The sequence below is a fragment of the Mandrillus leucophaeus genome, unplaced genomic scaffold (assembly GCF_000951045.1).
Source record: "Mandrillus leucophaeus isolate KB7577 unplaced genomic scaffold, Mleu.le_1.0 Scaffold360, whole genome shotgun sequence".
Classification (NCBI taxonomy): Eukaryota; Metazoa; Chordata; class Mammalia; order Primates; family Cercopithecidae; genus Mandrillus; species Mandrillus leucophaeus.
Genome location: NW_012103810.1, coordinates 1,417,655 through 1,441,664, shown reverse-complemented (window position 1 = coordinate 1,441,664; position 24,010 = coordinate 1,417,655). Strand labels below are relative to the sequence as shown.

At 44.5% G+C, this 24,010-nt stretch overlaps 1 protein-coding gene across 1 annotated transcript in view; it reads right to left on the bottom strand.

Annotated features, from left to right (window-relative positions):
* Nucleotides 1–24,010, bottom strand: part of TENM4 (teneurin transmembrane protein 4) — a 792,673-nt gene that overhangs the window by 138,687 nt on the left and 629,976 nt on the right. The window contains exons 13-15 of the mRNA XM_011989697.1: nucleotides 17,966–18,067; nucleotides 15,799–15,993; nucleotides 8,968–9,168 (exon numbers count right to left, since the gene is read on the bottom strand). Of these exons, the coding sequence (XP_011845087.1) occupies nucleotides 8,968–9,168; nucleotides 15,799–15,993; nucleotides 17,966–18,067 (498 nt within the window). The remainder of the gene's footprint in view (nucleotides 1–8,967; nucleotides 9,169–15,798; nucleotides 15,994–17,965; nucleotides 18,068–24,010) is intronic.

The following is a 24,010-nucleotide window of genomic DNA, read 5'->3' as shown; positions in this document are numbered from 1 at the left end:
ATGAAGTGCTATCCAAAACCTGATACCTGATTTACTGGCAGTTTCGGCACAAACCTTGGTAATAACCAATGGCAGAGTTGTGCAGGGGATAAACATGGGCTCTGAAGCCAGAGAAACCTGGAAGTGAATCATCGTTTTCTCAGAGTGTCTTTGAGCAAGTCACCCGAGTTCTCCGGACCCTGGTTTCCTGGGAGTAACACCATCTGCAATGTCAGAGGTTAATGTATTTGCTGTTTGAATAAATAATGAAGCACATACATGAAGGAGCTCTGTAAAATATAAAATTTCCATTGAAAGAACAGGGTTTTTTAGATTACAAGTTATAATAACAGCAGTTTGATTCAGGAAGACAACTAGAGATTTTGTGCAAGATATCAGCTTGGGCATCCAAATAAAAACTTCATTCTGAAGCCCAATTTCAGGAGGGCTTATATTTGCATACTGAAGAGATCCAATTCTGACAGAAAACGTTCCAGGGCTGTCAGGGGAAATTCTACTAAATTGCAAATCTGCCAGCTCTTGGTTTATCAACCTTTAGCTCTGGCAGTATTTAGCAGCATGCTTGTCTGGGCCCAATTTTCCAGTCTTTGATTAAATGTTAGGAACTGACCATCTCATTGTGTCTAAACCTCCACACTACCTCCCAGGCAACTGGTAGGCTCTTCCATGCCTCCCTCTGACACTTCCCTTCCTCTCTATGCCAGTGTCAATCTCCTCGATATTTATTATTCTGAACTTTGATTTTAGGCTGTCACTCGCTGTTGTGAAGGGGTACAGGAAATGTCAAGTTTCAATGGCTATTATTCCTCCGGAGAAATTCTAACCTTGAGTTTCCCCTCCTATAACATACCTGTACAGAAATAGCCTAGCTTGATTGTTTCCTTTTGATGTTTAATTGGATGTCGGTGCTGTGCTTTCTGGGCTGAGAAGCTAATGCTTCTCAGAGAAGGAACAATTCCGGGTACACAAATGAGACTTGTAACAGTGGAGAATGCTCAATGCTGAATCTAATTTTCTCTCCCATCCATGAACATAAGACAATTTCTCTGGCATTAAAGCATCTCACTCAGTCTTTCTGTCATTAATAAGAATTAAATTCTGTTCCCTCAAATTTAAATGTAATTATATTTTGCCTCGTAAATAAAATTGAATTTAGCTCTAATGCAACTGCTATGTTTAGAGCTTTAATTATTTTAACCCGGTTGCTACTTTAAGCTTATTTTTGTGAAAGCATTGAGTTTATTTTGCTGTCAATTGTGACTTCATTTGATAACAGGGCTTTTCAGCACCATATCCGTCTAGTCATTATTGTTACTATTTATGCTTTGTGATTCTCTTTCCCTTTGGGAAGGGAGGAGATTAATAGAGACTAAACTGAAAGCTTAGAGGATCTGGGTGTGAATTCTGGACGGTCCCGCTCCGTTAAGGTAGAATCTAGGCCAGATTGAGTTGAGAGAGCCAAAGAGAGAGACCTGATGTGGAGTCTGAAAAGAAAACCTTCAATGTTCATTGACAATTATTTTAAGCCAAGATTTTCGGCGCGGCATTCAGCGGGCTCCGAGGTTTGGATCCTGCCTACTCTGGCCTCCTTTTCTGCCACCCACCCCTGCAGCTCCTATCTCCAGCCGGAATGAGGCGTGACTGTCTAGCCAACCATGCATGCTCTCTACTTGTGCACACGCTGTTCCCTCGGCCTGCGCTGCCCTCTCCTCCTTGGCCACCAGGGGGCCTCCCTTCAGTCCCCTTTCAGGGTCTGACTCACAAGTCTCTGGCTAGTGACAACCTTCTCCGGTTCCTCTCCCATCCCATTACTGGCCTAGTTCACTGCTTCTGCTTTTGTGCTCCCAAACCCTACCATACACACATCCATCAGAGCTCCGCTCATGCTGAATAATTAGGCGTCTCATTTCCTGACCAGGCTGTGGGGCTGTCTGATCCTCAGTGCCTAAAACAGTGAATGCCCAGCACACGGGAGAGGCCGGAAAGATTCAGTGAATGAATGCAGTGAATGTGTCAGTGTGGGAGCAGGTATGGAGCTACTGTGGGGTGCTGTCTCTGAGGAGGTTGTGCTCTTCTCTGGAATGGACCTCAGGAAGCTCGTCATGCTGAGAGGAGGCTGACCCTAACTCCCTTGTGCTGTGGGCCACTGACCTAGTTGTTTGGGGATAAATGTGTCAGCTTTTATCTGACTCTTCATCTAGATAATGATCTAGATAACGCCTCTTCATCTAGTGTCAATGACCAGTGTTGGGGACTGGGGAAAGGGGATGGTAGAGAGACTCAGAAACTGCAAGGAAACTGCACCTCTGAGAGAGAAAGCGAGTTGTTTAAGGTTACACAGATTCATATCCAGGCCTTCTGGCTCCAAACCTTCATTGTATAAACTGTCCAAAGAATTAAATTTGTTAGAGTCTAAGGACTGTTTGGATAATTTAAATCTAATCATGCATTCTAAAACTATATACAACTACTTCATTGATTGACTGCTTACTGAATGCAGCCACCATATACATGTTAAATCTGATTTGGAAAACAACCCTGCAAGGCAGGTGTCATTAGCCATAGTCTATGCTTAAGCTGAGTCTTGAAAATCTAGCCTGGTCCTACTCCAAATTTCTTGCAATTCTTGCTGACTGCACATGTTACCTCCAAACCTATGCCACTGAATCTCTAAAACATCTTCACCTGTTATTCCATGAAACTCAATTGCAATCAAATGATAAGAATCATAAACCCACAGCATGAGCATTTTACAGGCAAAATCTCTGCCATGTACTGCTTCTGTGAGCCAGCAACCCTAAGGAATAAAATATAGTGAGAGGGCCCTCTCAAATAAAAGTCATTTATGGGAGACAAGACTAGAGAGCTCATATAGCAGTGGAAATGAGGAATAAATTTATAAGGCTGAGGAGAGAGGCTATGGGGGTGAGGGTGGGGAAGGAAGACCTGAGGGAGAACCAACAAGGGCAAATGATGAGTCTAAGGGATGGCTTTTGAAACAGTACAATGGAAAATGCCACAAAGTCTAAAATCTTTAGAAGCCATTAAGTTCTGGCTGGGCGCGGTGGCTCACGCCTGTAATCCCAGCACTTTGGGAGGCCGAGGTGGGCGGATAACAAGGTCAGGAGATCGAGACCATCCTGGCTAACACAGTGAAACCCCATTTCTACTAAAAATACAAAAAAATAGCCAGGCGTGGTGGCGGGCGCCTGTAGACCCAGCTACTCGGGAGGCTGAGGCAGGAGAATGGCGTGAACCCGGAAGGAGGAGCTTGCAGTGAGCTGAGATCACACCACTGCACTCCAGCCTGGGCGACAGGGCAAGACTCCGTCTCAAAAAAAAAAAAAAAAAAAAAAGAAGCCATTAAGCTCTGAAAGAAAGGCGAGCCTTTCCAATTCTAAGGACCCATCTCAAAGAGATTAAATTCTTTCCCTTTTCTGAGACAGCTCTGAGCCAAGAGGGTGAAACGCCAACTAAAGCACTCGGAAGGGGAGATGGGAGGAGCTGTTCTGCTCAGCAGTGCTGCTGAGTGTACCCCTTTACGTAAATGTTGATGAGGCATCCAGCCCAGCAGGCCTGCTCCCTGGGGAAGATGGCTTGAAGGAGGTGAAATGATGCCAGCTCTTGTCCAGGAGGCCTTCTGGCTGGCTGGCACTGCACAAGAAACTAACATGATCTAGGTCTGGGAAGTGACAGACAAGGAGTGCAGAGATTTGGTGTTAGCCCAGCACACTGTGTGGGGAGTGGGAGGGAAGGGGCTTGTGTGGAGGCAGGGAAGAGGTGGAGTCCTGAAAGAAGCGATTAGGTTCACTCTCAGGTAGTGTGCTGGCATCTTCCTGGACAGAGCTTTCGGCTGCAGCCCCTCTCTTCCCTGTGTTCCCAGTGGGCTCTTTTTCTTTCTTTGACTATTCACTGGTTAAGTCATTCATGCAATAATCACCGACAACCTAATGCATGTTTGGCCCTATGCTAGGGATACTGATAGGCCTTGATCTCACAGAGTTCACAGCTTGGTGAGAGAGAGAGAGAAAGAGAGAGACTGAGAGAGAGAGAGAGAGAGATAGATAGATAGATTAGAATACATTGGTCAATATAACATAGTGTTTAGGAGAGACCTTGGAGCCAGATCTGGTTTGAATCTGGACTCCGCCACTTATTAATTGGGTGAGGGTTGGGGGAAAAGGGATGCCGGTATGTAATTTAATCTTTCTGAGCTTCAGTTTCCTCATCTGGAAATGGTAATACTAGTAATACTTCCTTCCCAGGGTTCTTATGAACCTTAACTAAGATAAGGTTGCAAAGGACTTAGTTCAGTGCCTGGTACATGCTAAATATAAGAAATGGATGGCTCTTTGTTACTCTATCCTGTGGCTTGTCAGAAAGAAAGATAAGACTGGCCATACGAACACCTCTTTGGATACAAAGGGGGCATGAGGCAAGAGCTGAGGACTTGGGAACAAAGGGCCTGGATTTAATTCAGACTGCCACTGGTAAGCTGAGTCACTTAGGGCCGGTCATTCCCCCTCTCAAACTCTTTTCTATCTGTTTAACAGCAACAGCAGTAGCCACCTCCCCACCATCACTACCACCACCATGATCAGGATCATCTTCCCAAATGACTCAGGAAGTGAAGTCCCACTGGGGTCTATGTCCTACGCTCTTCTGGGCCATAAGAATCTGTTCCAACAGTTACGTCGTGTGGTTTATCAGGAAGGAAGACCACATGCATGAGGCTGGACTGAAAGAGGAATTTCTGAGATGAGACTGGAAGCCAAGTTGCCAGGAAGCCAGGGAACTGAGTAAACACTTGTATAAAATCTGACTTCACTGTTTCCACAAACCTAACCAACGTGCTGGGGAACTTGTCAGCTCACATTTCAATACAGGGCTGGTTGTTGAGTGCAGGGCATGTTGATTTAAGCTGCTTTCATTAAATCCTGTTCTTGGTGCCAAACAGCAAGACACTCATCTCAGGGAATAGTCAGTGTTCCCTCCTGGGAGGCAGCAGGCAGCAGGGGCCCATCTCTGCCAACCCAGGAACCCAGAACCAATGCTGATGGTGCAAGGATCACTTGGGATTTGTCGTTTGGCCTCCAGCTCCTGATGGGAGGGACTGGGCAGTGTCTGTGCCAGCCCTGCCATGCCAGGCAACAAGCAGCATACGCAAGATGACTAGAGCTACCGCTTGTCCAGGGTGTGAGCTGTGCCAGATACTACGAGAACCACTTTGCCCATATTTCCTCACCTAATCCTCACAATGATTCTATAAAGTAATTTTACCTAAGGGAAAATGAAGAGTTAGAGGGTTACCACATGCTGAAGCCATTCAATGAGTGGGGAGCAACTCTTCCCCCAAAAAGCCCAGTGTCTGTTCTGTGCCCTGTAGTTAACTCCCTAAACAGAAAGATAGTTTCTTGGCTTTAGTGAATCCAGGCAAAGAGGCATTCCTTGCTTGGCTTCACTGCAAAAACTCAGTAGTTTTAAAACAGCTTTCACTCAGTGAAAGTGCCCTTGGAAGGGAGGTGGTAGAAAGACATTAAGTGCTTATTCTATGACAGACACTGTTCTACGTGCATAGAAAAATGATGTACTTTAATGATTACATAACACGCTGAGGTAGGTACTATTATTATCTCCATTTTTCAGATGAGGAAACTGAAGTCAAGAAAAGTGAAGTTTCTTGCCAAGGTCACACGGTTAACATGTGGCAGAAGCAGGTTGGAACCCAGGCCAGCAGTTCCTGCACAGCAGGGGCTGAGGAGAGAGAACAGTCGAAACGCCCTCATTCTCCTTCAAACCAGTTTCCAGAGGCAAAGTGACAGCTGAGGAGGAACGTGGCCTGTGGGGAGTGCTGGGAGGCAGGCTGCCCCAGCGTGGGGCCAGGCCTTGACTCCCAGTTTCCTCCCTCACCAGCATAGCTCATGCAAGTCACGGCCACTCCTCTAGCCTCATCACAGGAACGGGGGCAATACCGTACCTGTCATCCCAACCTCACAGGGCTGCTGTTGCGCGGGGTGTGTGTTACTGTGTGAAACATCTTAGTGTGCTGTGGGACACTCAACAAACACCAATTGTTTTCACTATTACAATACTTTTATTTATTTTATTTCATTTTATTTTTTGAGACAGAGTCTCGCTCTCTTGCCCAGGCTGGAGTGCAGTGACGCGATCCTGGCTCACTGCAAGTTCCACCGCTGCCCGGGTTCAAGCCATTCTCCTGCCTCAGCCTCCCTAGAAGCTGGGACCACAGGCGCCTGCCACCACACCCAGCTAATTTTTTTGTATTTTTACTAGAGACGGGGTTCCACGGTATTCACCAGGATGGTCTTGACCTCGTGATCTGTCCGCCTCGGCCTCCCAAAGTGCTGGGATTACAGGCTTGAGCCACCGCGCCCGGCCAATACTTTTACAATACTTTTAAAGCTGCCTTTTAAATTCCTGGCCTTGTGGCAATCATGTGACCCTTCCAGTCATTTATAGGCTAGAGATTTAAACACTAGAATCTATATTTCTGAAAGGGATTTCATCTTACGTCTTATTATCAAATGTCTTTGTTAATATCAAGTGCTCTACAATGAGTGTTTCAATCATCATCATAACAAAGCTAACAGGTACTGAGCTCATATAATGCGCCAAATCTTTTTTTCTTTCTTTCTTTTTTTTTTTTTTGAGACGGAGTCTCACTCTGTTGCCCAGGCTGGAGTGCAGTGGCACGATCTTGGCTCACTGCAACCTCTGCCATCCGGGTTCAACCAATTCTCCTGCTTTAGCCTCCCAAGTAGCTGGGACTACAGGTGCCTGTCATCGCGCCTGGCTAATTTTTGTAGTTTTAGTGGAGACGGGGGTTTCACCATCTTGGCCAGGCTGGTCTTAAACTCCTGACGTCACGATCCACTTGCCTCGGCCTCCCAAAGTGCTGGGATCATAGGCATGAGTCACCGTGCCCAGTCTTTCATTTTCTTAAATAATTCTCACTATAACTCCAGAAGGTAGGTACTATCATTATCTCCACTTTATAGGTTCAAAGGGTAAAGTAACTTGCCCAAAATTATAATTAGTAAGTAGCAGGGCCAAGATTTGAACCCAGATCTGTCTGACTCAGGGACTTTCCTCATCACATGGTTCTCTCTTGCCTTTGCACATAAGGACACATATGTGTTTGATACCAGTTATGGGGAGTGGTATAGCCAGGACTGAGGAAAAGGAGATCTCATAATTCTATTCAAAGTCCCTTCTAATAGTTCTGTTGTTTCTGTTTACCGAGCTAACTAAAGAATACTTAGTAATCTCATCCAAAGTTATATCTACCTCCTCAGATGCTGTGGGGTTTCATCAGGGATTAACAGTGCAAGACGCAGTTATATACCTATCATAAATTAGCTTTGTGGCCACATAACCAACAATGCAAGCCAGCATAGCTTTAAGAGGACTATTTACTATATTGCTATAAACAGAGCTATATAAAAAGAATTATTCCTAAGACCCTGCACATCTGTGCTTACAATCATGTCTTTCCACGAGCTTTGCAAACAAGGATAAAAGTCCAATTTAGATTGTGTATTGAACATCAATTCTCTATTCAACAGGGAAAGGTAATTCAAAGTATCCCAAAGGCATGAATGCTGCATGGATCTCATTTCTGCCAAAGGTCTCAACCATCTTTCTTGGTCACAGCCAGAACTGTTAATACACAACATAATGAGCTAATCTGAGCCTCACTTTGTTTAAACAGCGTGGAGTGCAGAGGAAAATGATTTTGAGTAAAAAAGCATAACTGGAGATGCTATCACTTTTTAGCTTTTTGTCCCTGGACAGGATCACTTAAAATTTTTCCAAGCCTTAGTTTCTTTCTCAGTTTACTTCTCTTCATTTTGTTGCTGTTGTTCCCCTCCCCTTGCCCAGAATGCACACTCTACAAAGGCAGGGACTCTTTGGTCTCTTCATCCTCTCTGATTGGAAGAGTACCTGGTATACTGTAGGTGCTCAGTAAGTATTCACTGGTTAAAGTATTATGTAAATTTGTAAAACATGGATAACTGACACCTTTCTTGTAGGGTTTTTGCGCAGATTGAATGAGAGATTAGATGTGACCATAACCCGCTATTCACCAGTACTGTGCTAGGTGACTCATGTATGTTCCCATGTAATCCTCACGTTGAAAGAACCTGTAAATCATAGTGTTTTCAAACAGAAGGGTGCCGACATAATTATCCTTTGTACCTTATATGTACAAACCCTGTGATGAACCAAATGCCACAATCAAGAACACAGTCAATCATGTGTTCATGCGTTCATTCATCGCTATTTATTGAGCAGGTGCTGTGGGTCAGGCCATGCTGAGTCCTGGGGCTGCGAAGGTGAACAAGGCATGTTTGCTACCCTCACGGAGCTTGGTGACTAACAGAGCATTTGGCTAGAAGGGCAGGTGGGGGCCAGATCCCAAAGAACCCTAAACACTACAGAGTTTGGACTTCATTCTGAGAAATGGGTGAAACCAAAGGGTTTGATGGCTGGGACATGCATCCTATACAGCCCACCCCGACAGAGCTTACCTAGGAACACTTTCCCTATGGCCTTGCCTCCAGGGATAATGTCTTAGCATGAGACGAGATTTCAGTGAAACACATCTATAATTATAAGTTTCATTGTTAAGGGGTAGTTTGGAATCTCAGGGCCACTACTATGGAAGGAATGATGTAAGGATGTAATTTTTGAATCCTCTCTTTAAGAGTAGAGGTGTTGAAGGCTAGAGTTCAGAGAAAGAAGAAAAGCACTCAGAGGCATGGGGAATGCATTGCTACGTGATTGGGAATAGTTACGTCCCTGATCAGCACTGAATGGTGACCATGTTACTGTGGAAATCCCCTGCCTCTACCCATGCTTCTTCTCCCCACCCTCCCCACCCCAACCCTCATTCCTCCCAACCCCCACTCCTCCTCCACCCACCCTTCATCCCCCTGCATTTACCGATAGAACAGTCGTGTCCAGTCCAGCTTGGGTCACAGCTGCAAAGCCCGGTGTCCGGGAGGAAGGTTCCGTGACCTGAACATTGGTCCAAGCATGTGGCCCTAGGGGTCTCACAGTTGGTGCCTCCCCATCCCACAGAGCAGTGGCATTCACCTCTCACGCAGACACCCCGGCCTGAACATGTGGGGTCCATGCAGTCCACTGTGAGATGGAGGAAGGAGAACATAGGTAAGCATCTGACCAGCAAAGGTGAGGCTTCGTTAAGCAAACTACTTAGCTTTGTGACCAAGGGGCTTCACACATTCTGGTAGAAGGATGCAGAGGCCACTTAGTAAGGTGAGAGCAGTACTGTGGCAAATAGCAGACCTGGCTTCTCAACTCCACCCAGGTAGAAATCCCTATCTCTTCATTTGTGGGGAGGACACAGTAAGAAACGTGCCTCAAGCATTAGCATAGCACTTTATGTCTACTAGACTCTGTTTCATTCACTTCTGAATCTCTACCTCCTAGAACAGTACCTAGCATACAGGAGGTGTTTAATAAATCTTCACAGAACAAACTTTTATTATCACTTCATAACGCGGGCTTATTTATGTGAGCATGACACTAAAATAGATTCCTTAATTTAAATGAGAATTTATTTTGAAATTTAATTCCATTAGATTTTATCATCTTCCCCGAATTCTTGAGATTGATATGAACTTCACTTTCCTGGCCAGGTATGGTGACTCACACCTGTAATCCAGCACTTTGGGAGGCTGGGGTGGGAGGATTGCTTGAGGCCAGGGGTTTGAGACCAGCCTGGGCAACACAGTGAGATCCTGTCTTTACAAAAAAATAAAAAAATAAAAAAAAAATTAGCTAGACATGGTGGCACACGCCTGTAGTCCCAGCAACTTGGGAGACCGAGGCAGGAAGATTGCTTGAGCCCAGGAGGTCAAGGCTGCAATGAGCTATGATTGTGCCACTGCACTCCAGTCTGGGCAGTGGAACAAGACTCTGTCTCTAAAAAACAAACAAGCAAAACGATAATAAAAAACTTCACTTTCTTGAGGGCAAATACTTCAATATGTGCTGACTTTGCGCAGTTTCTCCTCATGTGATAGGTGAGTCACATAGTGGTGGCTCACAGCCAGGCAGCCCTTTAGTGCTCCCAGGGCCCAGGGTCAAAGTGGTCTTAAGAGACCAACAGAGAAAGAGGGAAAAGAGAGATACATTGTGGGTTACCTGCTCTGTGCTTACACTCTAAGCACTTCATATACACTATCAGATTCAGTTATCTCAGTAACCCAGTGAGATACAGATGAGAAAACTGAGGCTCTGAGAGGTAAATAATTTATGCCAGATCACACAGCTAAACTCTGCCAGAGAGGAATTCTTTTCCTGATTTCTAAAATTGTGGTAAAATACACATAACTTAAAATTTACCACCTTAGCCACTGTTAAGTGTACGAGTCAGTGGTGTTAAGGACGTGGATACTAGTGGGCAACCATCACCACTGTCTCCAGAACTCTTTTTATCTTGCAAAACTGAAACTCTGCACCCATTAAACAACTTCCCATTTCCCCTTTCCCTCAGCCCTCGACAACCACCATTCTATTTTCTCTCTCTATGAATCTGACTACCCTAAGTACTTAATGTAAGTGGAATCATCCAGTATTCATCTTTTTGTGATGGCTTATTTCACTTGGCATAATGCCCTCAAGGTTCACTCATGTTGTGGTATGGCCAGAACTTCCTTCCTTTATAAGGCTGAATAATATTCCATTATATGTTCATACCTCATTTTGTTTGTCCATTCATATGTCAATAGAAATTCAGGTTGCTTCCACCTTTTGGCTATTGTAAATAGGTTGCTATGAACACGGGTGTACAAATATCTCTTTGGGACTCTGCTTTCAATTCATTTGAGTATATGCCCAGAAATGAAATTGCTGGATCATATGGTAAATTCTATTTTTGATTTTTTGAGGAACCATCACGCTGTTTTCCATAGTGGTGCTACCATTTTACGTTCCCACCAGCAGTGCACAAGGGTTCCAATTACTCCACATCCAGAGAAGAATCTGAAGCTCTGTCTGATCTTGAGGCCAATATTTCTATCAGGGGTTGACTTTCCCTAATCAAAGCTTTAGTTACGGGGCTACAACAACATTAACAGAGACCTCTGATCTTCTGCAAAGCACTGCACGGAAACGGAGAAGAGTACTGAGAATTAACTGAAGTGGCTCCAGTTCATATGGAAAGTGCAATAGGTGGCAGAGAGACGACAGGATTGGTAAAGGAGGTCGATTCATGTTTTTTCACTACCAAAAAGTTGTCAGGTCTGTCTTTCTCTTTAGGGAGGTAGGGATTCTATTCATTTTGTAATTGTGAGGGGACGGTGGTATCCTGGGGAGGAGGGGCAACATGTAGCTGTTGGAGAAAGGGTGCTGATGGCACTGTGATGAGCATGGTCAGGCCCCTCCTAATAGGAACTCACGAGGGAGCCCTAAGCTGCAGAAGAAAAAGCTCTCCATTTGGCCTCTGAGGACCTAGGTTCAAGGGTCAAGGGACAGAATGTACTGGTTCTAGGTCCATGGTCCAATTACATAACTGCTCTGCGCTTCCCATCTATAAAGCAGGTATGGTAAAGATACTGACTACTGACTTCTCAGGTTGCTACGAGGAGCAAATGACGTTATGATTTCAAAGGACTGTATAAACTTTTGCAAAGAAGTTATCTTCTCATCCTATCAGGACATTCAGTAGCATAGCTTGGGGCAAACTGTGATCAGAGCTCATTTATAATTCAGACATCCTTTAAATGTATTTATTAATTATATTTTATAACCCAGTATATTTGATTTTTACGTAAAAGACTGGGAAACCCAGGCTGGGTATATAAGAGTCACAGATACAAATGGGCAAAAACTTTATAAGTGGCAATATTCTGGGAACATTTATTTTGAGAACTAGCTTATTAAGAAAGTTATTTTGCTCTTTAGGGTCTTAAAGGTGTTCAACCTAATAACCTAAATGATAAATAAGATGATCAGGGTTCAGGAGTGATTATTTGGTAATAACACAGTAATGATCACAATAACAATTAGCATTAATATATTCCCTCTTCTGTGCCATATTTTGCTATTAAGCATTTTATAGACATTATCTCATTTAATCCTAACAATGTAAGTATGAGGTAGCTACTTTTATTATGTTCATTTGATAGATGAGGAAACAGAAAGCACAGAGAGGTTAAATAACTTGCCCAAGATCACACAGTAGTATGGCAAATGGAAGAATTTAAATTTGAATCACCCTTTCCTAGTTAGGCCTCTTGCCATTTCCCCTTACAATCTTACTGGTTCAGAAATACATGCATGCATTTATACTTATATAAACACAAAAAATGTCTTAAAAATAGAAATCAAAACAAGAAAAGAAATAGAGCAATGTGGAGGATTAATGAAGTCAAATGAAGGCAAAGAATCTCTTCTCCTGCAGTCTCTGGACTCCATTCAAAAATGGTTAGAGCATGACCTGTTGGAATTCCTGATAATTAAAAATAATAAATGTAATAATAGCAATAAATTCTCATGACCTGCCTCAGATCTTGGAACCTCAGAAGGATTATTCTGGCCCATTAGGCTTCTATGACAATCCCCTAGACCCAGAGAGCTTTCCAATTTGACAGGAAACAACTCAGCAATTCCTATCCTGAGGCCAATAAAGGTATTTCCTTTTCTGTAAGTGCCTGAACCTCAACTTTGGGTTGAAACTGTCTCTGAGAATCCCAGGGCACGCTTGAGGTCAAACCTATAAATCTCCATCATTAGCAAGCAGGCTGGGAGGGTGCCAAGTTCAGCAAGAGGCTCTGGGTGGCACAGGCCTGTGCTTCCTTAGATGTAATGAGTCTCAGGAAAGACCCAGGAATCAGCAAAGTGAATCCTACACTCCCAGCAGATGGTCCAGGCAGAGAACAAAGATCAGAAGGAACTGATGAGAGGCTACCTCCAGACAATTAATCTTTGCTTCTGAAGGTCAACTGGGCCAAGTGATTGTGGAGCGGGAGGGAAGTTTTAAGGAAGACTGCATCTCAGGAGGGACGGCAGCTCCTGGAAATCAGGCTGAATCAGTGGAGGTTCCTGCTGGGGCTGGGTAGACATCGTCCCTGTGCTCTACTGATCCTACAGGGCCAGTATCTATGCCACAATCATGCTTTGCCAAAGAGGTGGTAGGTAGACTCTGCCTCTGCCTCTGCCTCTGCCTTTGCATTCTGGAGCCTCTGGGGTGGTGATTAAAGTTGACGTCTTCCCATCACACTGGGACAGCTTCAGGAACAACAGTGATTTCCCAAGGAGCTGTGTGCAAAGTGGGGAGAAGCGGCCAGCTTGGGGTGGAAGGGAGCTGTGATGAAGGAATACGAGCAGTGGTTAGGGAGGTGAACTGGCCTTTGTCTGGAAGACAGCCTAACTTAGTTTCCACTTAGAGATGTGCCAAACAGTTGTTTTTTCCCCTTGCAGAGCTTGCCATTCAAGACAAAATTTCTGGCAGAAGCATAGCCCATTAACAAATGATGAGGCCTGCATGACCAGGCTGCAGACACAGGTCTTTCCCCCAAAACATGCCACGCTTCAGTGACCACACAAGCTATTGGATGCTCTGCAGGACCAAAAACACAGGGTCTCACTTTTCATTGTGAAAGGTCTAGGTTTTTTCTTTTCTGCTCCTCCCCCAACTCCTTCCCAGTGTCCTACTGGCTCCGTTCAAGCTTTAAAAAGTATGGGGCAATAAACTTCAGAAGAAGGAATGGGGAGAAAAAAAGTGAGCTTGTTAGCTGATGTTTTATAAACACAGTGAAACCCGTAGCACAGAGCAGACGGAGGAGGGTAAGAGAATGGTCGAGGACAAAGGCCCCGAGAAAACCCCGTTATAAACACAAGGACAACGCAGTGAAGCTTCACCAGAGAAACAGAAATAATAATGGGAATCAGTACCAGATGGCCCTCCTCAGAAAAGAAAGCAGGAGTGAGAACATTTCTTTTCAAACAGATAATGTAAATTGAAGTTCCCAAACATTTTTTTCTCTCTTATAAATAACGCTGCAGCTCTGGGGTGCTGCGCGACGCCAGATCATCTGGGAAAGGACAACTGCCTTCTCCTGGCCCACACAACATGGGTGGGATTGGAGGCAGCTCACAGTTTCAAGAGGAATCTCCTCTTTATTTCTCTTTCCTTCTCAGGGTCTTCACCTCAAGTGACTCAAATAAAAAGGGACAGCAGATGAAGGTCACCATTCCCTGGCTAAGAAGGCCCAGTTCCTTTGTTCCAGGGGTTGGCGTTCCTTCTCTGTCAGACAGCCCAAAGTAATCCCCATCAAAGTTAACAGGTCTGAATCAGGACTTCCAGCCACGCTTGAGGTTTATATACAGCTTGTCTCAGAGAGGCGATGCTTTTCAGACACTAATCTCTTCTTGTTCCCCACTCTTTGAAAATGGGCCTGTTAACATTCTGTTTTATTTTTAGAGCAAATGATGCCTGGGAGGGGCTCTCTGTTAAGCAGTAAATGGTTTAGAAGATCGGCTCTCCTTGGAGCCTCTTCCACCCACTGGGGAAGGTGCCAGGGTGCTAGATGGCAGAGAATGGGAGGTAATGACAGGCGCACAGCGTCATCCATCCGTTTCAAACGGGAAATTCCAACCATTTCAAAAGACCTTGGATGAAGTGACTGGGGCGAAACAGGAAATGTGCTTCAATTGTCCCCAGAATAATACTAATAACATAAGAGCTCACATTTATGGAGCGTTTACTATGTGTCAGACACTGAGCTAAGTGCTTTACATGGGTCATTTAATTCAATCCTCACAATGGCCCTCAGAGGAAGGCATTCCCATTTTATAGACAAGGGAACTGAGGCTAGTTAGTGGCAGGGCCAGGATGCAAACCTATATCTGATTCCAGAGTGTGCACTTTTAACAGCTACTTTACATTGCTTGCCAATAAGGCTCTTCCTCTCAGCTGGAAACACCATGCAGTCAAGAAGGAAGAGTCCTGGATTTGAAGTGAGACCTGGGCTGAATCCCAATTCTGCCATTAGTCAGTTCTATGACCCTGGGCAAGTCACTGCCCTTCCCTGGGCCTCAGTTTCTTCATTTGTGAAATAGAAATTTTCATTTATTTCACCTGGTTGGATTTTCTAGTAAAGAACAGATGTTAATGTTAAATCAACAGTTCACTTTTCTAGCCTCAATCTACACAACCATATATTTATTTTATAAAGGAGAGAGGCATGCTCATGGGCACTGCAGAGCCATACACATGAGCACACATACACGAGTGTGGTGAAAGAGGGCAGAGTTTGGAGGCCTATAATAGAATCACACTTCAGAAATGGAGATTAAAAATGAGCAGATGAGCCTAGAGGGGAGTGAAAAGAACTTGGACTACGGAGCCAGAACGACTGGGCTCAAACCCAGCTCTGCCATCTACTAGCCATGTGTCCTTGGCCAAGTTATTCAACCCTCTGAGTCTCAGAATCCCCAACTGTAAAGTAGAGATGACTACTCCTCCCTAATTAAGGTTCGAATTACATGACACGAGGCTTCTAGCACAGCCTTGTATATGGTAAGTGCTCGATACATGACATTTCTCTCCTTCACTGACCAGGACTCTGATGTGTTTGACTTCTTCCTTTAGATTAGTTATTGTTGCTGGTGGGTGGGCTCCTGGCTTGGGGAGATGGGGTCACAGAATGGCTCAGGAGGCTTCCCTTGCTCCCTGGTCACCCTCTTGGCACTATGTGCCAGCCTCTATTTCAGTTGGCTGGAGCTGCCAACTGCAAGTCTTACCTTCCTCACAGCTCTCGCCCTTGTAGCCAGGATTGCAGATGCAGGTGCCCATGATGCAGGTGCCATGGTTGCTGCAGGCCACATCAATACACTGGTTGGTGGGCACATCACACTCGGCGCCTTTCCAGCCACTGTGGCACAGGCATCTGCCCTTCATGTACTGGCCATTTCCGCTACAGAGCACGGGGCAGGAAGCTGGGGAGACAGCACCAGAAGTCTGGCATGAATCAATGTCCAGCACACCCCAACTGCCTTTGTCCCTTCCTCCTCTTGTCCTGCCTGGCTTGACCAGTAGCCTCAATTATGTTGCCACAAACACCCATGTGTGCCCATCTGTCTTCTTCTCTTGCTTTATTTCTTTCCATTTTAAACACATCTAGATTTGTAGGTGATGGTGCAGAGTGCAGGACCTGGCAGGATAGGTATCCACTTAACCTCATCCCCTTCATATTGCTGATGGGGTACAGTGGCTGCCGGGAACCTCAGACAGGAAGCTTCAGTCTGTTCCTCCATCTTACTGGAAAAACCAGTGGCTGGGCCTCCTGCCTGCCCTGAATCCCTCCTCCAGCGCTCTCCTCTAATAACACTCCATTTGCACTTCCCCACACCTCATCTGCAGCGCCACTTACTGTCCTCTTCAACCCAGCAAATCTCAGCTTCCCTTGCCTTTCAGGCCTCCACTCCAGCCCCATACACCACTGTCCCCTTAAGAGGAGAGCAGAGCCCAACTTGGCTCTTTAAAGTATTATCTTTTCATTCTGCCTCTTAGCGTAAAGGGTTTTGTGATCTTCTCTACGAAGGATACTATATCAAAATAAATTATACTGCATTGTGCTATAAGTACTTACCAGTCTTATCAAGATCCAATAAGGCTTTTTTACACATGACTCTTAACTTTAAGTGCATACGGGACGAGACGGTAATTCTTGTCAGAAGGAATGACTCATCTCTCTCTGTACCACGTTTCCCTGGCCCCCACCTGGCTTCTTTCCTTTTTAAACCACTCAGCAGGTAATCACTGTGTTTCCTTGGGGCTGCTAGCTTTGCTGCCTCAAACTGAGTCTATCTCACATTAGGAAGAATAAACAGACTCTCATGGCATAGTACTTGCAGGGTGTAGTTCACGCAGCCTGGAAAACCATCTCTGCCTTCTACTTACGAACAATTTCTCAAGCCTCAGGGCCCAGGTGTAGTGTCACCCTCATTTGGGAAGAATTCCCTGAAATCATCCCTTCTACTCTCAGACTGCTCCTCCCTTCTACTCTGATAGAAGCTCCCTGCATTTAACTGTGTTATAGTGTATTTCTCTTATTATTGTACTGCTTTGCAGTTGTCTATTTACTTGTCTGTCTCTGAGACCAGACTCAGAGCTCCCAGGATTGGGTCTTGCCTAGCACAGCACCAATCCCTAAAAAGACATGAAGCAAATGGCTACTGAATAAGGGAAAAGGTAAAAAACAAAAGAAGGGGCCATGTTAGTTTCCCAGGAGAGTGCCAAATTCTCAGGATTACAAATCTTAACATTTTCCTTGTTAATTATCCCAGGACAGAAATGATGGCCATAAGTACGGGACAGATCGTGGGCAGCCTTTTAGATTATCTCCACAATGTTTATCATGGGCACTGACTGTGTCTAAATATCAGGCACCATTAGGGTCCTGTGTAGAAAAAAGTGGCCTGGCCTCCTCAGTCCCTCCCCTTGGGGTCTTGGCCGATTCTGCCTGTGCTGTTAGAAGGTAGCAACGGAGCAGTCCTCAGGCTCCTCATTTATAGGCCAGAGAGACATCACACTAGCATGAAGATAAACTTCAAAGATGCATGGCCAGGGACTATCATTCCTATAAGAGGAAATCAACTTTTAAAAGAACCCCCACTGCCACTGCACCTGCCCCAGCAACAGACACCAACTTCACTGTGACCACCCCACAGTGAATTCGCCCTCCTTTCCTGACCTCCCCAATCATCCACATATGGATAACAGTGGCTGACAAGGTTATGGCTCTGCCTGCACACCTCCCTCCAAGGGCTTCTGGAGAATGGCCCTTGGAAACCCTTCTCGTGGGCATCAGAAGGTGGGCTGGATTCTACACTTGCTCTGAGAAGTAGAAGTGAGCTGCCTGAGGGGTCTGGGAAGCAGAAATCCAGAGCTCCAATGCAGAGTTCTCACCTCTGCCACAGTCGGGGCCCAGGAAACCCAGGAAGCAGTGGCAGGTCCCAGCGATACAGTCACCATTGCCATAGCAGTTGCTGGGGCAGTTATCCACCGACTCTGGGGGGAGAAAAGAGAAGAAGAGTTGAAAACAAATTTCCTTACCCAAATACAGAGCCCAGGAATCAAGCCTTAGGTTAACCAAGTCCCACATATTTGAGCTATTGTGGCCCCGTCACTGAAAGGAATGAATGGAGTTAAAATTCTGTTACTTTTACTCTTATGGAAGCACAGCTCAATTGACATTATCTCTGGAAAATCTCTGCCTGAACCAAATTTTTATAAATCAAATTTGTATCTCCAAACACATTAGAGATTCTTCAGCTAAAAACACTGAGAGAAAACAGTTTAACCTGTGAACAGTGGTTTTGTCTGGATGGTGTGTTATTGGGTGATTCTTATAGTCTTCTTTATACTTTTTGTATTTTATGCTTTTCTCAGAATGGACTGATATTCCATTACTTTGTTTTCACATAAAGCTACTGAGCATTTACAAATCTGTCTTTTCCCACCTCCGACTTTTCATATATCCATGTAGGTCCCCCACCGTCTCTCACTGCAGCCACTACACCAGCCTGAAGCAGGCCTTTCAGCCGTCCCCTTGCTGCTCACCCTGATGTGTTCACCACCCAGCAGCCTAAGTGCTTTCTTTGAAAAAAATCTTATTCTATCACTCTCCTTCTCAAAACACTTCAAGGGCTCCCCATTTGCTGAGATGAAAAAAATCCAAGCTCTTTCCAGAGGCAAAGAAATTTTCTTCTTTGGCTGGGTATAGTGGCTCATGCCTGTAATCCTAGCACTTTGGGAGGCTGAGGCAGGTGGATTACTTGAGGTCAGGAATTCGAGACTAGCCTGGCCAACATGGTGAATCCTCATCTCTACTAAAAATACAAAAATTAGCCTGGCATGGTGGCATATATCTGTAATCCCAGGTACTCAGGAGGATGAGGTGGCAGAATCACTTGAACCTGGGAGGCGGAGGTTGCAGTGAGCCGAGATTGTGCTATTACACCCCAGACTGGGCAACATAGTGAGACTGTGTCTCAAAAAAAAAAAAAAAAAAAAGGTTTCTTTCCTACTCCCTCTGCATTACTTACAGCCCCAGACACGCTGTCTGTCTGCCCCCCTTTTGCAGAGATGTTCCTTTCTCTAACTCCTCCTAATACATTTGGTACATGCTCTGTGTGACAGGTCAAGAAAATATGGAATCAATTTCAGAAAGATTTTAATCAAAAGTCAGGCACTGTTTTGTAGCTCCTGTTGGTAAACCTATTATCTGGAATGCATGTTTATTTGGATCAGCTCATTTCTCAATAATGTTGGATGTGAAATGAAGCACAGAAGCAACTATGTGCTGAATGCCTTCTTCGTGCCATGTATTTCCACAAAATTTATCTTATTTCACTGTCACCAAATCTGACAAGCACATATTGTTATTCCTATTTTACTTAAAAAAACAAAAAAACAAAAAAACCCCACAACAACAAAAAAACAGGTGGCTGAGAGAAATGAAGTGACCTGTGAAAGGCCACAGACACTTTATCAAAGAGGTAACACTGCAAAGACTAGAACCCGAGCCTTCGGGCTCCACGCCTGGCCTTGCTGCAGGACACTATGCTATCTGGGTCTTGAAGGAACTTATTCCACAGCAGAATCCAGGGAAATGAACAAGGCATATCTATGGTATGGGATCCCCTAATTTTTGTGTCCTGATCGAGAAACGCAGGCCTTGACCGCTCTGTGACCGACACAGCCATTTGCAACTCTTCTGCAGGCTGGAGTCCACGCTGAAGCCTTGAACATTCTCAGGTACTGAAAAAGGTGTTTAGGTTGTTTCCCAAAACAGTAAAGAAACTAGCCCTGGCCTTGAGCCAAACTCCTTAAATCCCCATACAAACTCCATACCCTGGGCACCTTGCTGTGGAGATACCTAGGTAGAACATCCCTTTCTCTTGCTGTCTGCATGAGAATTGCTACAGCACTCTGTAAGTTCCCCTAATAAACACTTTGGACTGATCAACCTGGCTTTTAGTGCTTCTTTCTTTGCAATCCCAACCAGTACTATCTTGGGATAGTTTGGGGTACCCCCTCATGGGAACTTCCCTGCGTCTACTTTTGAGGTGACTCTAGCTATGGGTTCACTGGATGAAACAGTGGGACAGTGAAGCCCATCCTGAAGGCAGCAAAGGATCTATTTGTAGGATAGAGAATTCTATGACTTTCAGAGTTTGGAGGGATCCTAGAGACATCCAGCCCAATGATCTCATTTGGTAGAGAAGGAAACTGAGACCCAGAGGAAGGGCAGTGACTTGCCCGAGGTCTCAGAGGGAACCAGTAGAGTCAGATTTGAAAGTAAAGGAAAAGGTCAGTTAGGCAGAGTTAAGGATTCAGTCTGTTGTCTTAGCTCACAACTATGTCATGAAGCCAAGATCTAGGCCTCTGTTAAATGAAATGTTACTACATTAGATACAAGGCTTGCCTATAGAAAATTTGCAGCTTAATTGGGAGAACAAAATAATAAGTCAACTGTTGAATGAGGCATAGAAAAAGTTCTGCCTGGAGGTAAGAAAACCTCGTTTTGGGGTCTACTCTTTTAGTACCATGATCTGTGACCTAAAGCAACTTCCTTCCCCTCTCTGGGCCTCACCTTCCTGATACGTGAAATGAAGGCAATGGTGGAGATGATTCCCTGCAACTGCTTCCTGTTCTAAAATTCTGAGTCTATAACTAATTAAGAGATCAAGTGTGGAGAAAAGGCATCTAGACAAGGGCATCAAAACTTAAATGCAGCATAGCACTTAAGGGTAGTACAGTGGCAGCTGGAATGGGGCAAAATTAGCAGAGGGAAGGCTTCTCAGAGAGCGTGGGCTTGAAAAATGGCTTGGTGATATATAGGTGGAGGCGGCAGCATTTATAGTATGGTGCATTTTCAAGAAATGTCCTTCTTCAAGGTCTTCCACTATTTTTAAAGTTTGGAAAAATGGTCCAAATGTGTGGCTCCTTTTGTGAGTGGGCAATTCCACTCACTCAGTGTTGTCTCTGCTAACACAAGCAGTGTTTTATATTAACACAGAGTTAAGATTAAGAAGGTCTAATCCAACATGTGACCTCACTTCAGGGCAAAATGGTCTGGGTCCCGGTAGAGCAAGGCTTAGGCTGGGGACCTGAGATCTCTATTCTCCATTGGCTTTACTTGGAAGAATCCATGTTCCCAAGACCTTCAAGTCAGTAGTGGATTCCTAAACACTGTTTTTAGAAAGAACCATTTAGGAAGTTTCATTTTGAATATTCTTTTAAAAAATGAAAATTTTGAGTAGTCTAAGGCAAGATAATTTCCACTTTAAGCTACTGGGCTAATTGTACAATCGGAGAGACAGTCCTGCCTGCAGGGCTGCAGAAGGAGTACAGAACAGAAAGGCAGACGGCCTGGTTTCCAGGTCTTGTCCTGCTACTGAGTGGTTGTGAACTCTTGGCCATGCCACATGACCTTTCTGTACCTGTTTTCTCATTATTGCACTTGCTCCTCCCATATGTTCCTGTTTGGCAACTTCTACTCCTTCTTTCAAATCTAGTTCAAATGCTACCTCCTTGGAAAGGCCTGGACATCTTAAACAGGCTAAGTTACTTCCAGAACTCTTTTCCCCTCACCCTTATTAAAATACCATATAGGCTTCATTGTTGACTGTGAACTCCTTGAGGATAGAAATTGAGTTTATTCATTTATGTATTTTCCCTGGTATTCAATCCAGAGGAGGGTCTCAATAAATATTTGTTTCTACTCCTGAAAGAATTCCACTAGATGAGCTCAGAAATCCCTCCCAGATCTAAATTTCTATGGTTCAATCCTTCTCAGACCCAATGGTATAAAGTATATCTCCTAATAAAATTACTATAAATATAAGCTGCATTTGTAACAGGATCAACTACAGATAAGTGTTATATACTTTGTTAGATTCTGATTTCCCGAGTCTGTGAGATACATCCTGTTTATCATCTGCTAAAAAGCCTTCATAGTGAGAAAGGGAAGAAAGCATATTTTCTGTGACTGAGTGTAGTGTTGGTTGCTAAACCTGACAGCATCGAAGCCTGTTTGCTACAAAACTCGCCCCAGGCTACTGGTGTGAGAAGGCAGAAGTTTTAGGAGACATGAAATAATTTTAAGATAGCAACAAGGAAATGGAAAGGAGATATATAGAGAATGTTTTCTTTTGATAAAATGTTTATGTATATATTTATCTTCCACTTGGAGAGATTTCAACAACTTGAGGTTCAGTTAGGATCCCACAAATAATGAGTCTCCACTGACCAGGTGTGTCTGTGCTACAATCTAGGGCAGAAGTTACATTCTTTGGCTTGGGAAAAGTGTGAACTTTAATGCGTAAGTACTGTGGATGTTCCCAATCAGTGTTTGTTGAGTTTCTTCTCCCACAGTCTCTCCTGCTTTGCTCATGTTCACAATGCAGCTGCCTTCATTTAGCAGAAGGTGTGCCTTTAGATCTTCTTGGATCCAAATTAAAAATTCAGCAGCCTATGAATAACTGATTTTCATAATTGGGTATATGGCATGTTGGAAAACAGGGGCCTTTCCCCCCGCTTGTTTTTCTATCACAGCAGTGGGCCCTGGTAAAAAATTTGACTTTCAGCAACTTGTTTTTCCTTTCATCTGTATTGGAATGCAGAGTTTAAGTGTTTCCTTAGCTCATTCTCTGGACATGTGTTGTGAGTGGGAGTGTTTTTTGGATGTTGAACAAGATGTTGCTTGAAATACAAAGGGGCAGCTGAAGAAGGAAGAAAAGACAACAGTGCTGCTTGCCAGTGGAGACATGGGAGTCGGGAACCCACAGAGGCCTCAGGGAACCCACTGCGGTGCCTGTTTTGACTGTTCACTATTCCTGATTTGTTTTCAGAAACAAGTCATTAGCGCTGCTATGTCAAGGTGAAAGATGATCACAGCTGATAACTAAGTTCTCCTGAGTCCAGGGTTGATGTCGAGGAAAGTCTGCCCTCATTTGCATCCTTCTGGTTTTCCTTTCTAAAATCCTGAGGCCTCATTTCGTAGGAAACAAGGAGAGACCACAGAAGAAAATCCTGTTAGGAGAACTACCTGGACAGCCCAATTGCCTCCTTAACTGTCTCACAGGGGCAGTAATACCAGAAAAGGAAAGGCAGTTTTTCTCCTCTGTCAGCTCACCACAGCATGGGCATGCCTGCCTCTTGCCTTGCTCTGAGTAGGCAAACCTCTGTGGACATGCAAGCTAGATGCTGGACTCCAGCATCAAAGACAGAAGGAACCAGCTTTGTGAACGAGGTCAAGGCCCACTCGACATTCTCATTCTCTCCTTTCTGCTCACCCCACACTTTTCCCTCCCTCCCAGAAGCTCCTGTATGTTTTGTTCCCTTGTGATATGTCCAGGCTGATAGAAACCTGCATTCACTACTAATATCTCCTTCTGTTTTTGTTGTCTCCTTAAATCGTAAAAGTGGTTGTCAGGAACTCTTTGGGAACACCTGGTTGAAGTACCAAGGTTTACCCACTGCCAGAGATCTACCTTCTGACTCCTCCTGGCTTCCCTGGAGACATTTATACTTTAGGTTACACCTATTATATCCCCTTTGTTCCTGAAATAGAAAGATTGGATTCATTATTAGCAACCAAAATGAAGAAATGGAAACAAACTAGATAGCATAGCTGGGATTTAATTCCACAACAACTCAAGGTTGAAGGAAGAGTCCAAGAGAGATCCTCTCATTCCCTCAAATGGAACTTTGAAAAGCATATCATATATTCTAACTTAATCTTTATAAGAATTATGAGACCTAGGTACTTATGTCATCATTTTACAGTCTCAGATAGAGAATGAGAGATGAAGTCACCTTCTCAAGATCACACAGCTGATAGGGGAAAATCTGGTAGGTGAAACTGTCCTATATGCAGCCAAAGTTTGCAGCATTTGGCCTGGACCAAAGTATGAGCTCTGGAACCCTTTCCAGCTAGGTGCCTTT